The sequence below is a fragment of the Lepidochelys kempii genome, chromosome 1, assembly GCF_965140285.1.
Source record: "Lepidochelys kempii isolate rLepKem1 chromosome 1, rLepKem1.hap1, whole genome shotgun sequence".
NCBI lineage: Eukaryota > Metazoa > Chordata > Testudines > Cheloniidae > Lepidochelys > Lepidochelys kempii.
In genome coordinates this window covers 266,909,224-266,925,022 of record NC_136380.1, presented here as the reverse complement: position 1 = coordinate 266,925,022, position 15,799 = coordinate 266,909,224, and the positions used below count along the sequence as shown (strand labels likewise).

The 15,799-nt window shown below is 40.4% G+C and overlaps 1 protein-coding gene across 10 annotated transcripts in view; it reads right to left on the bottom strand.

Moving 5' to 3' along the window:
- The window catches only part of ANKS1B (ankyrin repeat and sterile alpha motif domain containing 1B), a 747,009-nt gene that overhangs the window by 508,075 nt on the left and 223,135 nt on the right, over positions 1-15,799 (bottom strand). For all 10 annotated transcript variants that reach the window (XM_073327424.2, XM_073327427.2, XM_073327426.2 and 7 more), the window contains one exon: positions 445-610. In XM_073327424.2, coding sequence (XP_073183525.1) covers positions 445-610 — 166 coding nt within the window. The remainder of the gene's footprint in view (positions 1-444; positions 611-15,799) is intronic.

Below are 15,799 nucleotides of genomic sequence, written 5' to 3'. Positions count from 1 at the left end.
ATATTAATTCAAAGGTACTTTCTTTAATTTTATTCTCTGGTGGTTATTTTGTAATTGTTAGGTAGTTAGCTATTCAGAATCTTTTTTATTTATTTTGTTGTTTGTACTACAGATTAGTGTTAAGTACTTGGTAAAAATAGGATGGTGAGGAAGTGACTGCACATGCCTGGGAAATTTGCTCTAGAAATTTGGCTTTTATTCCTGGCTTTTCCACAGACTTCCATGGGAATCTAGGAAGTCATTTAACCCTTGCCTCAGCTTTCCTTCTATAAAATGTGGATAATATTTACATCCCTCACAGAAGTTCATTAATGGTATAAATCACCCTCAGATCCTCGGATGGAAGGCATTATAGTAGTGAAAAATATTATAAGCCAACAATGAAATATTACACATATCATCAGACTGTACCAGTGATAAGGTAAGAGAATAGTGGTGATTTACCTGTTCTTGCGGAAGGTACTCTTGCTATTTCTAATGAACAAGGTTTCTTCGTAACTGCTATGTCCATGAAATCACAAAGGTTGTTTTCATTTTCTGAAGGATGAGCATCAAGAGAACCAGAAGGTACTACTTCCAGTGTATAGCTCCTTTTCTTTCGGTAAGACTCCTGAAAAGTAGAAATGCAACTACATGATAAAAATAGCCTTGGTGGATGCAGTAAAACTGTAAAAGAGAAAATGGTCCAATAACTCTGTCAAAAACAGAACTTAAAATTCAACAGTTTAAATAGATCACTTCCTATTGAAACCCTAAATTTAGTGACTAGAAGGGGTTACCTATAGTCTATCATAAATAAATTTCACTGTTGAATATTACATTTTTAAAATTATTTGTGAAGATTGTGTATGGATTTCTTTAACTCTTCATTTGACATATGGCAAGTACTCTAATGCAGTTGCTTTTATTGTACCATTTTTGTTAAGTTCTGATTCAGGTATATATCCTGATCAGGTTTTAAAAGTGTATTTTGTGAAAGAAACAGAATTATATAGAGTTAATAAATGGAATTTCTTTGTTTTCACGGATTTTGTGAGTCTGTTCATACTATACATATAACACATGGATAACCTGATCTATTGTTTGATGGCAGAACCCAGAAGAGGTTAGTTTCCTTTGAATATCCTGAATGACTAGTGTTATGGGCACTAGGGCTCTCTTTGGATATTCTTTTACGTGTGTGTTTTTTTGTGAATAGAAACAATTAGAAGTGGATACTTACTAGTTGTGATTTCCTGAGAAATAAGAGGCATCCCTTGATATCTACAGGCTCAATTCAAATCCCCCTGAAGTCAATAAAAAGACTCCTATTGGACTTCAAGTGGAGTTAAACTGTGCCTTAAATAAATATTTAAATATTAGCGGTGTATTCTAGGAGTATGAGCTCCCTACATTTACTAATGCTGGAAAGAAGCAAACAGATAGAAGATATGACATGTTCACTCTGCCAAAACATGAGATTGGTTTCAGTATTCAAAACCACTAAATTAAGTAGAGCTTGGCTGGTTCAGAACATGAGTGAAAATAGTCTGGTACAGGAATTTCTCTAATTTCGTGGTTGCAATCCAGCAAAATATGATAAAGCATTTAAGGACAATCTCTCACGGGAACACAGTGTTTGGTTATTCTGTGTCACCAATATGGATGCATGTAGAAATCAGACACTATGTAAATCTGATAGGACAAGAAACTATGCAACGGGCCAGAAAACACTAGTGTTCATAAGAGTCACACATAAGTAAAGTACTTCCCAGAAAACAATGTAAGAATGTGCCACCCAGAGGAGTTCATGGCATATCAATTTCCCCATAGACTAAAAAATATTTCATCCAGCCCAAGGCAAACAGATGGCTGTAAATAACCAGACCATTTCTGCTGTGGAAGATTTGTGCATTCATTGGCCCTTTAAACTACTAGAACCTTCTGCAGTTTTTTCCTCTATTCAGTTATGCCTGATACATATGGAAGTTCAAAAGCAGATAATTCTGAACCTACTGGGAGGCAGAGACTCTGGCAGCAGCGTCATGGCAAGAGCAGCATGAGTACCCTCATAGCCGCTTCATGATTCCACATACTAACATTAGCAGAACCAAATTTCAGTGAACTGTTTGTTGAAACAGGAGAAGGGGGGTGTGGATTTAGAAAGAGGAGATGACTATTGAAAGACATGTATAAAGAAGAAGCTGGAAGAAAAGCAACATCATGGAAAATGGTGGATTAAACAACTGAATATAGTAAATGGTTTTCAGAGAAAATAAAAATATAAATTTGTAATAAATAGAATATATGCAAAAGAATAAACAGGCTAGCATAAATAATTAAAGATTAACAATTTCCATTGAGAAACAAAAGCAAATAGGGTTCTAAATAAAATTTAGAAAAGGAAACAATGAACGGGGAGGGAAAAAAAAACTGTTACATCTTTTACCTTTCCATCCTTTGTCTGTATGTTTGTCTATTCAGAATGTAGGCTCTGTGGGACAGCATCCTTGTTTATATTTCTGTATAGTGCCTAATGCACTTTAGGGCACTGTATAAATAAAGAGTTGGGCAAGTTTTGCATTTGGGCCTCCTGCATTGTTAAGTATGATTTTTTTTAACTCAAAATGGTCTCATTCCCCAGATGAAGAATGTACAAAATGGTGCATTTGATACAAATCCTGCAAAGATTTACACATGGGCTTAGCTTTAAACATGGTAAAATGTCCATTTGAGGACAATGGGATTATTCACAGTGAGAAAAATATAGCACATAGACAAGTCTTTGCAGGATTGGTGCCTTCGAGTTGGCTCACACAGAACCCTGTATTTTGCACAAGGGTCTGAGAAGAGTTACAAAGGAATCTTAGAAAACTGCGTGACTGGGCAACAAAATGACAGATGAAATTCAATGTTGATAAATGCAAAGTAATGCACATTGGAAAACATAATCCCAACATTACATATAAAATGAGTTGGCCAAATTAGCTGTTACCACTCATGAAAGAGACCTTGGAGTCACTGTGGATAGTTCTCTGAAAACATCCACTCAAAGTGCAGTGGCAGTCAAAAAAGCTAACAGAATCTTGGGAATCATTAGGAAAGGGATAGATAAGACGACAGAAAATATCACATTGCCTCTATATAAATCCATGGTATACCCACATCTTGAATATTGTGTGTAGATATGGTCGCTCCATCTCAAAAAAAGGTATATTGGAATTGGAAAAGGTACAGAAAAAGGAAACAAAAATGATTAGGGGTAGGGAACAGCTTCTGTTTGAGGAGAGATAATAAGACTGGAACTTTTCAGCTTGGGGAAAAGATGACTAAGGGGGGATATGATTGAGGTCTATAAAATCATGACTGGTGTGAAGAAAGTAAATAAGGAAGTGTTATTTATGCCTGCTCATAACACAAGAACTAGGGGTCACCAAACGAAAATAAGCAGCAGGTTTCAAACAAACAAAAGGAAGTATTTATTCACACAATGCACAGTCACCCTGTGGAACTCTTTGTCAGAGGATGTTGTGAAGGTCAGGACTATAACAGGGTTAAAAAAAGAACTAGATATATTTATGGAGGATAGGTCCATTAATGGCTATTAGCCAAGATAGGCAGGGATGGTGTCCCTAGCCTCTGTTTGCCATAGACTGAGAGTGGGCATCAGGGGGTGGATCACTTGGTAACTGCCTGTTCTGTTCATTCCTTCTGGGACACCTGGCATTGGCTGCTGTCGGAAGACAGGATACTGGTCTACATGGATCTTTGGTCTGACCCAGTATGGCCGTTCTTATAGAAATGATAGCACTGTACTAGTAAAGTGTTTGCTTTCTTTCATTCAGAATAAAAGCAGAATACCTCTTCTATCTATGCTAACTCCCATCCTAATAGATTATTCTTGTTTGTTTTGTGTAGATGAAATTAATGAATGGACAGAAGAGAAGAAATCTTTCAAATTAGTGTAGGGATGCAAACAACATGGTTTCTTCTGAATTTAGAAATAACAGTTGTCCTGACTTTCAGATGAAGCTTGTACTCTATCTCCCCTCCCACACAGGGATGTACAGTCCTCAGACACAACCAAGCCCATGTGGTTCCACTTTATTTGAAGGGTGGAGATTTTGAGAGCCCATTCCAAGGGTGCGCATCCCCTGGCACTCTGTTCCACAGAGGTTCCCTACAAGTAGTCTCACAAGGGAACTTGAAGGAGGAGGAGGAGGTTAGTGTGGATGGTTCTGACGCATTGCAAATCCAGTGGCTACAGCTCCTTCACAGAGGGTTTTTAGATGCTGCAACTCCATAGCAAAGGAAAGGATTTCTTCCCATGACCTCTGGGGAAGGATTTGCCCCTTTGTGCTTATGACTGTATTTTACAATGACAGATAGCACAAATTTATTTTCCATGGCAACCAAATACAATAGCAGAGCTCAATTTAGCCCTTGTACATGACATCTTCTGCTGGCATAATACAGGGTGCAGGGCTCATGGTGATGGCAAATCTGCCTAGACTGGATTATAACTCAAGCTACCTGGGGGCCCACAGGCACCAACACTGTTTGTCTGGAGAGTGGCCATGCCTAAGGTGCTCAGGGATGCCCAAGATGTACATTTCCAGTTTGCAAATTCTGCTTTCAGGACAAATGTGCGCAACTCATGTTGCAAGATTGCTATAAAGTGCCAGGCAAAAATTGTTAAAGGTAATAGGGTTACTAGTGAAGTTGGTGGAAGCTGAGTTACAAACAAGCAAACTCCCCCTAATATTCTAATAGTTCAAATAATGCCAATAAAATGGCCAGTGTAAGTTACATATGCCAAAGGCAAAAATTCATCTTTAACCAATATCCAAAGACATCTGGAACAGTATCAGATAAGCAATTTACTCAAAAAATTAAGCCTCAACTCAATAAAGAATATGTAGATAAAAAGGCAAATATAAAATTGACCTCTTGTTTCAGCAGAAAGTAATGGGAAGACTTCCTGGTTGGTGTAATATGTTCCTTTCTGTATGTGCCAAAGTCCATTCTTGAATTGCATATTTACGTACAATTTAAATAGCTAGATGTTAGCAAATCACATAAAATTGTTTTCAAGTCTCAGGCACCAAGCAATTTAATCCTCGCTTATTTCTAAAATGGAAAGCTGTGTGTAGTAAGCTTAAGTACTGGGAGCTTTTGTTTCCCTTTTCCCCACCCCAATCCCCCATGCAATTTTAGCGTGTGGTAAGTCCACACTGGACTCACATGCCTCCTAAATGTACAAATGCACATAATAAATCCCATTAAAATTATAGTTGCATTACTATTGAGTAATCTTTAATACACAGAATCAAAATCTCACTTGTATTTGGATTTAATTTTAACCAGTTAGAGATGATTCAATCCTGAATGTCTATAAACTAATCCGAAATGTCAGAGCTGTCTAGGATTTGATAGAAAAGCTATATACATAACTGCATATCAGCTATTTAGTAGCTAACTGTTGTCAGAATTAGTTCTAATTTGGAATAAGAACTTCATAAAGTTTTAAAGTAAGCTATGTGAGCTGGCAATATGTTGTAGTTAGTAGTGTAGTAGAGAGGATGAACATTATAAACAACATAATTGGAAAAATATTGCAACCAGTGGGAAAAGCATTAGCAACAGTGCAGTGCAACAGGTGAAGCAAACATATTTGGCCTTTGCTGCTCCTAATCATGACAGTAGTGTGCTGAGTTGCATTTGCTGTAAGATTGCCAGGGGCACACCAGTCCCCCTGATTGGAAGACCTCCAGACAATTTGCACGGTTCTGAGCATCAACTGATTAGCTGTTTCATTTTTTTCAACTACACGATTTAAGTGTCATATCTAGGCCAAGAGCGCAAGATGGGTGGAGAGCAGAAACAGGAAAAAAAGATTGAGATATGTGGGAAAAGATTCCTAGACAGAAATAAAAAACAAACGCTAGGAAGCCATGAAGAAGGCAAAAGTCTATCTAATTTACATCACTATAGGCTATTGAAAAAAATAACAGAACAATGAAATATTACATTAAGGGAATCTCTCAATTGGAAAATTATGGCCCAAATTCTGGTCTTGTGAATAACAATGCTCAATAAGATCATATCAACATACAAACCAAACCTCTGTTGCTCTTGACACTGTAGGGCACAAATCTGGTCTTCCCTTGCGTTCCAAGGCTCCATCTTCTCCTGATTCTCCTGCTTCAACTAGGGATTAAAGATATTGTGGCTTAGATGCAGACACATTTTAAAGGCTGACTGTAAAGAAGGCATACTTGTAAGCTGGTTGAGTTAAAGGCTAGGCTGCCTGCTATACTTTATCTTGATTAGGTTAGCATGTGCTAAAGCACAACTTTCCTGATCTGGACTAGACATTTAAAAGATGCTTATGGCAGGGTGGACTAGGTCTGGAGGCTGCTGGCGTGACCAATAAGGGGCCAGAAGGGCCAGATAAAAGGCAAGGAGCAGAACAAAACCTTCAGTTGCTGTGTGGAGCTCGATGAGGGAGGAACAAGTGCCTGGCTGGCTAGATGAGTAGTAGGACTGCAGATAGCTCACTTCAGAGAGCTCACCAGACAGAACTGAGCCCAGCAAAGGCTACCAAAGACTAGATGCCTGGTTGGCTGGATAGAATAGCAGCAGAGCCATCAAAAGGTCAGTGCAGGCAGGCTGAGCCTGGGGGATTGAGCACAAAACCTGGCCAGATCAGAGGAGGGTACCAAGATGGGCCTGGCTGGGTGTCTGAAGAAGGCAGTGCCTCTAGGAAGAAGCCCAAGAGCTACAGCCCCATAACAGGGCCATGATAAGAATTCAGGACTGTATATTCTAGAAGGGGAGACAGCGTGTGCGGCTCAGCTGGATGGCTGAGCTGCCGAAGATCAGCCAAGAGAACTGGTGGCCGGGGGCGGTCCTTGCAAGAGGCAGGTGCCAACCTGATGTAAAACCAAAAACTGGCTCACACCTAACTGAAAGAAAGGGAGCCATCCACGAGAGGTGGGTGCCCCCCCCCCAGTGAAAAGAACTGTGTTTGCAAGCACTATCTCCCAGAGAAAAGGGGGCATGCACAAGAGATGGGTGCTGACCCCATTATAGTGGTAGAGAGAGCTAGATAACACTGCACCTTTAAATCCTAGACAAAAAAAGGTGTTAGTATGTCCTTTGGTGGATCCACCTCACCTCTCCATCCTCTTGGTGTCTCCAAGGGACTCAATCCTTGGCTCCTCCTTCCCCTTTTATACCTTCTGTCTTGGTGATCTCATCCATTCACGTAATTTCAGCTATCATCTTGATCATGATTCACAAATCTACCATTTTACTTTTGACCTGTCTACCATCCAAACATGCATTTCATCCAATCTCTTCAGCATCTCTTCTTAAAATTAACATGGTCAAAACCCTACTCACTCCATTCTCTGTCACTATTGACATCTTCCTTATCATTCAGGATAATAACCTAGAGTCATCTTTCTTTCCTCCCAATTCCTGTACATCTAAATCTTGCCACTTCATCTTCCATACAATCTTCTGAAATCCAACCTTTTCTGTCCACACTTCAAAAACCACTTCAGGACACTATTTCCAAGCCTTATTATGGCATCCTTTCTGGCCTCCTTCATACCCACATAACTTCCTATAATCTATACAAAAGTACACCTGCCAAGAAAACCTTTCATAACTATAGATCTAAACACAGCACCTCTTCTCTTTGAATGCCTTCCCTTTGAATACCTTTGAATGCCTTTTCGTTACTGTTTCCAGTTCATGCTTCTTGTTCCACTTTCCAGACCCTCTACAACTATACCCCTCACAGTTAGAATATACTCAGATAATATACTTATCCACTTATCTCTTATCATGTTGGCCCTATGCCCGTACACTCTGGCAATTGAGTCTGGCATCATTGATAGTTTCTCCACATATACCACCGACACCTTTGTGCTTTCTTGCATACTGCCCTTATGGAAGGAACTACCTCCCTGAACTGATCTATAAAGCTAGTACCCTACCTCCTCTATTCAAGTTACTGCATGCCAGTCACTTTATTTGACTAGACCTGAGAATGGAAATCCACTAGAGTAAATTCAAAGCATGGTACACAAAATGTTTATCTCTAACTGCCCTTATTTTCCTCCCTCCCCCATTTTGCTTCTTTAAGGCTCAATTGTCTGTATTCACTCTAATGTCAATTTATCATATTATGATGCCATTTTCAGGAGTACTACCTCAAAGTATATGCACTATATTTAGGTTACAGATCTTACAGATCTTCAACACATAATCATTGCGAGTGGTAACATCTTCCAGATGTTCTTGGACATGTGTGAAAATTATCTCATCTTTCTGGTTCACCTGTTGCTTCTATTTGTGTGAGCCAGTGGGCTCAAAACTTAAAATTACACCAATGGGAAGGCTGACTGTATGACCTTCTGCTTAGTTTTAAAGAGACAAATCACTGCTGCAGTTGTACTCACTTATATAAATTTGGCTCAAGAACCGAAAGTCAGAAGCAACTATGGTTCAAATCCAGCCTGAGCTACTGTCTCAGTTTGAACTTAGACACTGCACTTAATACTTCTTTTACGAATACTGTTGACAAACTGGAGAAAAGGGAAGCTCATTGAAAGTCTATTCTCTTGTCACATGAGATGAGTAGACCTTGCTGAAATCAACTGGAGTTACTTACACCTGTGAGGGAAGAATAGGACTGCAGATGTCTGATCTTGACATTACTGTGTAAGTAAATTATCTTCAGTGCTTTAGGGAAAAAACCCTAAAGACAGTGATGTCCTAATAGGCTTAATTTCAATTTTATTGGGAACTGCTGAGGTGTCAGGAGACCAGAATCACAGTCTTTGGTTCACATGGATTAACAAAAGGTTAGTGGTCAATTAGTGGTTAAATCATTTTGATTTAACTAAGGGGCCCTCAACTTTACATGCATCACTGAAAGCTGCTTAAACAGTATTGCAGGACGTGATGTGCAGCAACTTGCTGCACATCTGGATAGTCAGTTCAATACAAACAAAACACAATAATTATGGAGGTAGTATTGCCAGGCAATTTTCAGCTAAGTGAGAGGCTTCCCACTGGATATAGTGGGCCTTAGGCATCTTCTTGGATCTGTGTGTGATAACTGTTGACCAGTGAAAAGTGAGTTTTTGCCATGTCTGTATATAGTGCTTTCAGGGCTTCAAAGCATTTTACAAATATTTACTAATTCACACCTCTCCAGCTATTTCTTACTTAACCACATTATTTCCTATTCTGAATATAGGAAAAATTAAAAATACTGCATCCATAGTAAATGTTTTTAAAATGGAAACCACTGTGGAGAAGTACATGTCATTACCCCTATTTTACACAAATGGAATTTCAAACGCAGAAATTAAGGCACATATCTCCAGACATGGCCACAATTACTGAGATTCCCAATGAAGGATGAGTGCACTCAGGACTTCTGAAAATCAGGCTCTAGCTGTTTAAAAATGGGCACCCAAAAACTGAGGTATCCAGGATTAAACACCACCTTTGAGTCACATCGAGGCTCAATTTTTCAATCATCAGTCAGTGGTTGGAGAAGGGAATTAGAACTCAGGAGTTCCTGTTTGTTCCATGAAGCTGAATCCATAATATCACAAAAATATTATTTCCCACTTGCATGTTGACAAAAATCTCATTGTCAGATATGAGATAATATAACATAACAACAGATGTTTATATTATCCATCTACTTCATTTATGGAAAAAAGCAATCCAGTTTTATTTCTCTCTGCTACTAGTGCAGACAGTTTTGTACACCAATACGGATTCAGAAATATGTTTGGTTTTCACCTAGCACATCAAATGTATAACACTATTTAAAAATTCACTAGCTATTTCTTGGAGTGCCAATAGAACTCATTTTAAATAGACTGAATAACCTGCCTTTAGTGAAATGACACTAGAAAACATATATAGTCTAAATATCCTGTCATAGAAACAAAAATCTATGTTTATATTAAAGAGATATTGTCAAGATTGGTCCTTAAAAGTTGTCTAAAATCATACATACCATGTCAGCTTTGTTTTAGTTCTTGGACATGTGTGAAAATTATCTTATCTTTCTGGTTCACCTGTTGCTTTTTTGACAGTACAAAATGGTGTAGAAAGACAAAATTGTTAATAAATCCATTAAAAACATTATTTTTAATAGTATATTCCAGGAGTGAATTTTTTTCACTTAACTCTATGGTAACAGATTAGCCACTGCGAAGATGAGACATTAAACATGGCAGCTCTTGTTTTGGAGGGATGATACTATAAATATTATCAGGAGGTAAAATATTTTAAAATGTCATTTTAGGACAGCTTCACTTGACAATAGTCTGTAGAAAACACTTCCAGGGCAAATTAAACACATAAAAATGCAAATAGCAATGTTATACAACTCAGGTAATATCCTCAAAGTAGGAAATTTGGAGTTAAGACTTCATTATTCCATATTTGTCATGCCTTTGTGCTTAGTTGTTCAGTGCAAACTGTATTCTCTTGCATTCTTTATGGGCACATAATTCCCATTTTAATAATATGAATTTTACATGCTTCTGGGCTGCAGAATTAGGATCATGGGCAAGGTCAAGTGCTCTCAAAAAGTGACCTTAAAAACAAAAACCACCACCAACTGTGGAGAGTTAAGGAGTCTCTAGTCTGAACTGACATTAAGAAAGACTTTTCATTTGCGGGCAAGCTTTTTATACTTTCTGTCTCCTATCCTATAGAAGTCAAGCCAGTTGAAGCCTCTTTAGTCTCTTATGGAACATGGGAAATAGTAAAATCAGGAATCACTGCCAGGAAAGTAATAGCAGACATACTGCCTTTCTAAAAATGTGGTGTTAAAACTCATTCACAATTTCTACATAATGTTAATTCACATAAGTATGTCATGAGTCACCATATAATATCTTATTTATAATTTATGGACTCTAAATTTATGAACACTTTCAACTCCTTCTAGATTAGGCGTTGAAGGCCATAGCATACTCTGTCATCTGAAAACTAACTAGTCAAACATGTGCATAAGTCTCTATTTTGATATATGACTTTAATGTAATTAAATGTTGCCTCCATATTTTACATATGGTGGCTCAGGACACCAGAGATGATATGCCTTGAACAGGTTCTGTTCAGGCATGGGGTAGTAGACGCTTCTCTCTGTCTGGTTAGTGTCTACTGTGTCTCTCACAATGTAAGTCTATATACATCCTGAGCCACCAGCTAACCAAAACTGCAAAATCTACAGAAAGGAACACACACAACAGGAGCATGTCTGTTTGTAAGGATCCTGGGTCTGTGGAGCTTGGGACAGCTGACATCCCCCCATTGCCTCTGGGAGGCCATGCAGAACTACTCCCAAGGAGCACTCTGGAGATTAGGTGCTGCAGAAAGTACCACCCAAAAGGTGCCAGAGCAACAGCCCCCTCTGGCACTCTGATTGGCCATGCTTACTATTTAACACTGGCAAGGCAACCATGCAGATGTCTAGCCTGCTGATGCTCCAGGACTTGCCTCACTCTCTCATCTTTGATCTCTAACTTGAGCCTAACTTTGATCCTGACTCTTATCTCCTGACTCCAGCTTAGTAGCTATTTCTGATCTTTGGTTTCCAACCTCAGCCTGACTGATCCTGACTTTTCCCTACTGATTTCAGCTATCACAACTCCTCTGACCCCTGCTAACCAACCACTGCCTCATGATTACCCCTTGACTCCATGGCACCAGCCCAGCAGTAACCACTTGGCCTGACTGCCTATGACTCGGTCCCTTACAGCAGTTTATGAATAAAGATCATGGCACTGTTTTGATATAACTGGGGTTACAAAGAAACATACAATATCTTTTACCTAGGGCAGAAGCTGGCAGAGCATTTTGTCCCATGACAAATGGATCATAGACAGACATTGCTGAAAAATGCTGGAAGGACTTTGGGGTGAGCTTTGCATGACATGACAGTATCTAGTTAAATAAGAAAATGGTTACCTACCTTTCCATAACTGTTTTTAATTAAAGATATGTTGCACGTCAAAATAAATGCCAGCTGCACGCTTATAAAGCTAATAGCCAAATTCTGTTTTAGATCTAGAAGATAGTTCAGCACAAGATCCTGGGGTGCCCACTCTGGAGATACACCTTTCCTATGAGACTAAATGGAGAAGTAATTCCACTTAGCTAGTTAATTGTTTCTAGATTAGGGTTATCTGCTTATCAGAAGCATATTTTGGACATCCTTAAAGCAGGACTTCTCAAAGGGTGTCAGCCATGAACCATACCCACTATGAGATGGATAACTCAGAGGCTATGATGAAGCAGGCGCCCATGGTCCTGGGAGATTATGTCTGTATCCAACAGAAGGGGCAGAGGAGGCTCAATCAACAAATCTAGTAGGGTCTATAAGGATGAGGAGTGCATGGTCTTGTTTTATTTTGAATATGACTCTGGGAAGTAAAAGAATTGGAGGGAAGATATACAGGATGGAATTCTTCTAGGATAGGAGAAAAGCGTCTGTCAAGTGATCCTGGGCCGAACCCTCCCCAGGAACAGAACTGATGGTCCTTTCTGTTGGTTCTTGTTGCAAAAAGATCCACTTTGGAAGTCCCCCGTAATTGGAAGATGAACCTGGCCACGTCTGGACATAATGACCAATTGTGTTGATTGAAGAAGGATCCGCTAACCTGATCCATTAACATGTTCTGTTTCCTCAGAAAGTAAGCAGCTTTGTGATGAATTAAGTGGGTGATACGAAAATCACAGAGGCAGACTGCCTCCTGGCAGAGTTGGTCTGACTGTTATCCTCCTTGTCTGTTTATGTAAAACATGGTCACTGAATTATCTGTCAGAATCAACAGATTTTTTTCACCACTATGTGCGGGAGGAAGGCCAAGCAGGCTATCTGTACCACTGTTAACTCCTTCATACTTGTGAGATTCTAGATCTTGAGTTGACCAAAGGAGTCTCAAGAGTGAGACTCCTGAGCCTGGAATAACCCCATATGAGCTCTCTAACACAGAGAAGATGTGTCCATGACTAGCATGAAGGTTGGTAGCACGGGGAGAAAGGGAGCCCCAACAGAAACTTTCAAAGGGTCCATCCACCAATCTAGGGATGACAAGACTAGTGAGAGTGATCCCTGAAGAGGGATAGGGAAGGGAGTAGAAATGAACTGGGTGCCATACGCCTGTTCCACCATGCTTAAGACCCACTGGTCTGACGTTATGTGGGCCCAAGCACTTATCCCACTTCATAAGTGATTGGTACATAAAAGATGGGGAACAGATGGAATTTAGATAAGCTGGTATGCTGTCCTCAACTGTCCCGTAAAAATGATTGTTTGGAACAGGTAGCTGGATGGGATTAGTCTACAGATGCTGAAGAGGAGGACTGTAGATATCGCCTCCTGTAGGCCCTTCCTTTTTTTCTTGTTGGAACTTGGGCTCAGGGAATAAAACTCTGGTGTCTGTATGGCTGCTGTGAATGAAACTGATTTATTTTAATCTCTGGGGGATTCAAAAGGATTTGAGTGTCACCCTGGAATCTTTGAGGCTATGAATCTTGTCATCAGTTTTCTCTGAATACAGAGAGATAATTTTTAAATGGAAGTTTTAGATAGTCTGTTGGACCTCTTGGGGTAGCTCAAATGACTGCAACCATGAATACCTTCTCATAGTAATGGCTGATGCCATTGTTTGAGCAGCCAAATCTGCACTATCCAAACTATCTAGAAGGTCAGTCCTGGTGACCAGCTTGCCCTCCTCAGCCATTACTGAAAAATTGTGTCTACAGTCATCTGATAATTGGTCTATGAATATTTTTAAATGTTCTGACATTCCAGGGTGCAATCCAGACCAGTGAGGGGTTGCGTCACCACCTGCCCTGCAACCTGGAGTACCTCACAATGCTTTGCTGCTGTAGCTCCCAACCTGGGCCCCCTCACAAACAGCCAGACAGCATGTAGGTCACACCCGGAGTGTCTGTGTATAGCTGCAGCCTGCCAGCAGCACTCCAGTCACACTTTGGCTTCCACAGCCTTAGTTAACACTTGCAGGGTGACTCCAACACACTCCCAGTCCTGAATTTCCCCCCAAAATGTGTGTTCTTCACTATCCTGGAAAATTCAATATTTTAGATCTGTTGCCCCTGTAAGGGAACAATATCTAACAATTTGCTATTTTAAATGGAGTTACCCAAACAATTCAGTTTGAATGCAGCAGTGGATTAATTTGATTAAAGAATTAAACAAGTTTATTTAACAACAGAGAGACATTTTAAGTGAGTACAAGTAAAAGGCAGAAATGGTTACAAGATAAAAAGATAAAAGTGCTTTCTAGTGCTAAAACTTAAACTAGACTTGGTTCAAGACAAAATTCTTACCACATGCTCTCAGCAACTGGGCTGCCAAATTTCAGGTCAGGATCTCTCCCAAAGTCAGATGTCTGCCTCCTTTGTCTTCTTAGGTGAGAGAGAGAGAGAGAGAAGGCTTCCTGAAAAATAAAACTTGCAGCCAAACAGATCCAGCCTCTTCAAATCTTTGCTTTTTGGCGTGGAAACTTCTTGTCCCAATCTTTCCCGCTTATTGGTGGCTGCCACCACAAGAGAATCCAGGCAAGGGGGTTAGAATAAAAATGTTCATATCCCTTAGAGGGGACAAAGTACTACTTCTCAGCTTGTTTTGCTGTGGAGGTTGAGGCAGGGAGGTGGGTGTCTGCCAAAAAGCCTTGACCAGCTCCATGATAATTTCATTAATTAGCAGAGCCACCTTAGCTAGAGTTGCCGACACCAGGATGTCCACCAACCTGAAAGAGATTTTGTACACCACTTCTGCTTAAATGTCAAGTGCAGAGGTCATTCTTTTAAAAAGATCTTGAATGGCTCTGAAGTCCTCCAGTTGTGGTAAATGACTTGACGGCTCAATAACCTCATCTGGTGATGAGAACACAACAGGCATCTGAAGTGGTGTCTGGTCCATAACTTGCAGTGGAGAGGCTGTCTGAGTGAGTTCTGGATGCTCAGTACCAGTCTCAGTAGCGGGCACAAGAGAATGTTGCTCTCAGTGATCAGTACTGGTCTCCGCACTGGTTATTGGGGGATGGTGCTCTCGGTGCTGGTGTCTCCAGTGTGCCCGCCACAGCTGTGTCCAAGACGATTGAAGGGGAATCCCTACAGTGACCACAATGGCCACTGATATGGACTTAGGATTCATCCTCATCTGGGCCATTGATCTTTAGCAGGAGGCCAGTGTTGACATTGCTGCATGGCCCATGGGCCTTGACTTTGATTGTGGGGTATGTGCCATGTCCTGGACTGGATACAGAGAATCTCATCTCTGTCTGAGGAGAACTCAGATGCTTCTGAGAGAGGAGGGCCCAATTCAGATGGGACTGGTGAATGGTTCATGTACCCTGGAAAGGCGGTACTAAAGAAATCATGGGAGGTTTTCCTTTCAACAAGACAGACTTCAGCAGAGGTTTGGGAAGTAGTACCACAGGATCTTGGTGTGGTGAGGTATCTGCCACAGGCATCAGCATCAACACTGGTTGGAGGCCTTAAGTTGCTGGTGATAGTGGTACCGAGAGGATAAGCAAGTCTATTGCAGCTGCATATGCCTCTGGAATGTTTGGGATCTGCACTGTCTGCTGGCTCCATAAATGTCTTTAAGGGATGAAATGGGTTTGGCACCTGCCTCTTTTGCATGCCCCCCTTTTCTCTGGCTGATATACCTCCAATCACAGTTCTTTTCACGGGGGGAGGAGGCACCCACCTCTCATGGACGGCCCCCTTTCTCTCA